At 37.4% G+C, this 4,505-nt stretch overlaps 1 protein-coding gene across 1 annotated transcript in view; it reads right to left on the bottom strand.

The window, feature by feature from the left end:
* The window catches only part of LOC106883236 (protein MON2 homolog), a 690,047-nt gene that overhangs the window by 23,585 nt on the left and 661,957 nt on the right, over positions 1–4,505 (bottom strand). The window contains exon 28 of the mRNA XM_052972014.1: positions 3,793–3,859. Within this exon, the coding sequence (XP_052827974.1) occupies positions 3,793–3,859 (67 nt within the window). The remainder of the gene's footprint in view (positions 1–3,792; positions 3,860–4,505) is intronic.

Below are 4,505 nucleotides of genomic sequence, written 5' to 3'. Positions count from 1 at the left end.
AAAAGAATATTTATTTTTGCTTGCAATAGCCGGTTCTTTTGATCAAACTATCGTATTTCCAGCTTCTTCAGATGCCAAGATATCAAAAATTGGCAAAGTGCAGTACAATGGTTTTGCTATGGAATGGTGAAACTATTTTTTTGTTTTCTGAAAAAGCTATGTTTGGGACTTACGACATATGTGTGTGTGTGTGTGTGTGTGTGTGTGTGTGTGTGTGTGTGTGTGTGTGTGTGTGTGTTTTCTACCAGCGCTGCTTGACAAATGGTGTCAGTTTGGTTATGTCTCAGTAACCAAGGAGTTCAGCAAAAAGAATCTGATAGAATAAGTACTAGACTTGGGAAAAAAACCCCCCAAAAAACTGTGCCCCAGCATGGCCACTGTTTGATAACTGAAACAAATAGAAGATAAAAGATATATATGCGTATGTAAAGTTCTCTGTCTGTCAGCCTGTCTATACTTGTGCATGCATGCATTTTTCTCATGTCTGTTCAGTAAGAGAAATAAAAAAAAAAAGAAGAGAAGTAACAAAAAAACTTTGATATTCCATATGCTGTTTGCGTTACACAAATGTCTACAAAGCAATGTCTTGTATATATACTTAAATAAGTATTTCATGAAATGCTGCACCTGCATGACAATGAAAAAGAAATGCACATAGATGCACACACAGATGTTATCTTAAAGAATCAAAAAAGAAAAAACAACAACAGAGAGACTGTAATGTTTATACAACTGGAAGGAAGGACAAACGAAAACAATTCCATTTTGTTAAATACAAGATTCCACCAAAACATACAACATATTCCTAAGAATACTTGAAACAATCATGGACAGAGTAACAGAAGTAGAAACAGGAAACTTATAGAAAGAGAAAAATGAAGATCCGGAAATTATGTGTACTTTAGATGTATTTCTCTTGTTAGAAGATAAACCTTGTATTTCTGTATATATTGGTATTAGTTGCTGTTGCTGGTTAACGACTGGTTTGTTCCTGATTGAGAAGACCTATGACCAAAGGTGCTCCTCTTATACTAGTGATAGTGTATCTAGGACTACATTATTTGAGTTCAATATTTACATTGAACAGATATGTCCTCATCTTGTTTGCTGTTACCTCAACGTTTCGGTTGATTTACTCTCCAGTTCATCAGGTGTCCTGGTAGAATTTTGAACCCAACCCAGGGTTCTAAAATATTTTTTTGCTGATGTTATTAATAGATGTGGAATTATGTACATTATTTACATTTGACAGATATTTCTCCTCATCTTGTTTGTTGTTAACACAATGTTTCAGCTGATATACCCTCCAGCCTTCATCAGGTGTCTTGGGTTCTCATTCCTAAGGTATTTTTCGATGTTGTTATTATTATTATTATTCAGGTCACTGCCTGTAATCGAACTTGGAATCTTGGGGTTAGTAGCCTGCGCTCTTAACCACCACGGGCATATGGCGTAATGGTTAAGAGCATGGGCTACTAATCCCAAGATTCCGAGTTCAATTCCAGGCAGTGATCTGAATAATAATAATAATAATAATAATAATAATAATAATAATAATAATAACAACAACAACAACATCAAAAAATACCTTAGGAATGAGAACCCAGATTCGAAATATCCTCAAGACACCTGATGAAGGCTGGAGGGTATATCAGCCGAAACGTTGTGTTAACAAACAAGATGAGGACAAATATCCGTCAAATGTAAATATATAAATAATATAAATAATGTACATAATTTCTCATCTCTTAAATATAGAACAAAATTTTAGATATTAAAAAATACAGTCAGAACTATTTACATAAAAAGAGAAAGAAAAATTGAGAGAGAGAGAATTGAGGGATAAAATAAAAGAAATAGCAAGGAGGGAGGGAGGGAGGATCAGGGGAAATGTGCAGCCAGAGTGAGAATTGAAACCATGATCTCAGAATCACAAGCGCAACAGCCATAACCACTAGGCCATGCACCTTTACACATTGTTGTAAACTTTTTAGTAAATATCTTACTTTTTCTCCATTGCAGAATTTAAAATTAAGGAAGGAACCAGAACAAAGTTGTTCCCTCTCCTGTCTCCAGAATATTGAGGAAATCTTCAGAGAAGTAAAAGATGAAGCCAGCAGGAAGAATGAGCCGTTTGTTCAGATCTGGAGATGATACTGGCTTATTAGCTCTCAATAGAGATGCTATCCATAGAACATTATGATAGAAGTGAATAACAAAAGAATACCCTATGGAATGGAATTGAGTGTTAAGAAAAGCGATTATGGTAAAGCCACAAAATGAACATACATCAAAGATTATACACCTACAATATCTGCCATCAGAGAATAGAAAAATGTGAAGCAGATATGAAAAAGAAAAAGTAAAATATTGAGAGAGCCAGAGAGTTATTTGAAAAACAATATGTCAAACATATGAAAAATAAGAAACATTAACATCAAACCCAGAAAAAAAAAATCATTAAAAAAATAATCTCAACTTAGGCCTTGTGGGGTAAGACAGCATCAATTAAAAAAAAAAAGAAGAAAGAAAGATAAGGAAAAAGTGATAGTTGTAATAGAATGGTAAGTTCTCCCTTTTGATCTCTGTCTCACTTTCCTTCTTTCTCTCATATACTTTGCCTGGCACTATGTAGACAATGGGTAGTGGAACATTGTCGTTATAAAAAGTTCTCATTTAGAAAATTTGAAAGCAGTTTCAAATAGCATGGAAGCAAGCACATAATTTATACATTGATTGTTTCAGATTTAATTTCAATAAAATATTTGGATGGTTTTTCTTTTTTGTAATGCTTATTATATATATATATATATATAGGTAAAGTAAATGTTAGAGGTAATACTTGATAATTGTAAGCACCTGTATATATATATGGTGCTCCAGCATGGCCACAAACAAATGACTGAAATATGAACAAGAATTAAAGAATACAAATGTATGTGTATATAAAAGCACCCACTACACTCTCTGAGTGGTTGGCGTTAGGAAGGGCATCCAGCTGTAGAAACTCTGCCAAATTAGATTGGAGCCTGGTGTAGCCATCCGGTTGCACCAGTCTTCAGTCAAATCGTCCAACCCATGCTAGCATGGAAAGCGGACGTTAAACGATGACGATGATGATGATGATGATGATGATGATATATATATATATATATATATATATATATATATATCATCATCATCATTGTTTAACGTCCACCTTCCATGCTAGCATGGGTTGGACGATTTGACTGAGGACTGGTAAGCCAGACGGCTGTACCAAGCTCCAATCTGATTTGGCAGAGTTTCTACAGCTGGATGCCCTTCCTAACGCCAACCACTCCGAGAGTGTAGTGGGTGCTTTTACGTACCACTGGCATAGAAGCCAGTCCAGCAGCACTGGCAACGACCTCGCTCATATATATATACAATATCGTAGCTGGGAGAAAGAGCTAGAGAAAGATAGAGAAGCAATGAGAGTGAGAGACAGAAAAATAGATGGCGTTGGAGATGTTTGGGGCGTCTAGAAGGGAACAGTGGGTGAGGATAAGTGGTACAGAGGAGACAGAGTGGAGGTGTTCCATAAGAGTGTGAGGGGAGATGTTTAGAGACAGGGAGAGAGACGACTGTAGCAAGTGATGGTGGGAGAAAATGGAGTGGCTGGGAGGGAGAGAGGGAGGGTATGGTAAATATGTTGGAGCACGGGGAGAGTGTAGATAGGCGTGTGAGGGAGAGTGGAGGGTCCCATACCGGATGGTGGTCAGAGATAGAGGGATCAGTATAATGTAGTAAATGTAATGTAAAGTGACTTACTTTTTCGAGAAAAGGAAATCTTCAAGAGTTAATGCCAACTCTGGCCACATGTCTTGAAAGTCAGCTTCTACAGACAGACAAAGTGAAATTATGATTATATTTATACAAACTTGAATATTGGTAGCTGGAATAATGAAGAATACAACAGAATATATAATGTAGACATTATGGAAACTATGAGAGAAGCAAGCAGGAAATTTCAAAAACACATACATATAGTTACAGGAACAAATAATTCTATAAGTCTAAAGAGTAAATACTGAGTGTTTGTGCATATGCATATTTTTAATTTCATGCATGCACATTGTTTGTTTTTGATTTTTGTTGACTACACAGTATAGTAGGGTCAGTTGGGCACCATCATCATCATCGTTTAACGTCCGCTTTCCATGCTAGCATGGGTTGGACGATTTGACTGAGGACTGGTGAAACCGGATGGCAACACCAGGCTCCAGTCTGATTTGGCAGAGTTTCTACAGCTGGATGCCCTTCCTAACGCCAACCACTCAGAGAGTGTAGTGGGTGCTTTTACGTGTCACCCGCACGAAAACGGCCACGCTCGAAATGGTGTCTTTTATGTGCCACCCGCACAAGCCAGTCCAGGGGCACTGGCAACGATCTCGCTCGAAAATCCTACAGGAGCCAGTCAGGCGGTACTGGCAACGGCCACGCTCAAAATGGTGCATCTCATGTGCCACCCGCACAAGAACCAG

Source organism: Octopus bimaculoides, chromosome 11, assembly GCF_001194135.2.
Source record: "Octopus bimaculoides isolate UCB-OBI-ISO-001 chromosome 11, ASM119413v2, whole genome shotgun sequence".
Lineage (NCBI taxonomy): Eukaryota > Metazoa > Mollusca > Cephalopoda > Octopoda > Octopodidae > Octopus > Octopus bimaculoides.
The sequence above is the reverse complement of the archived record's forward strand: the minus strand, read 5'-3'. Positions and strand labels throughout refer to the sequence as shown.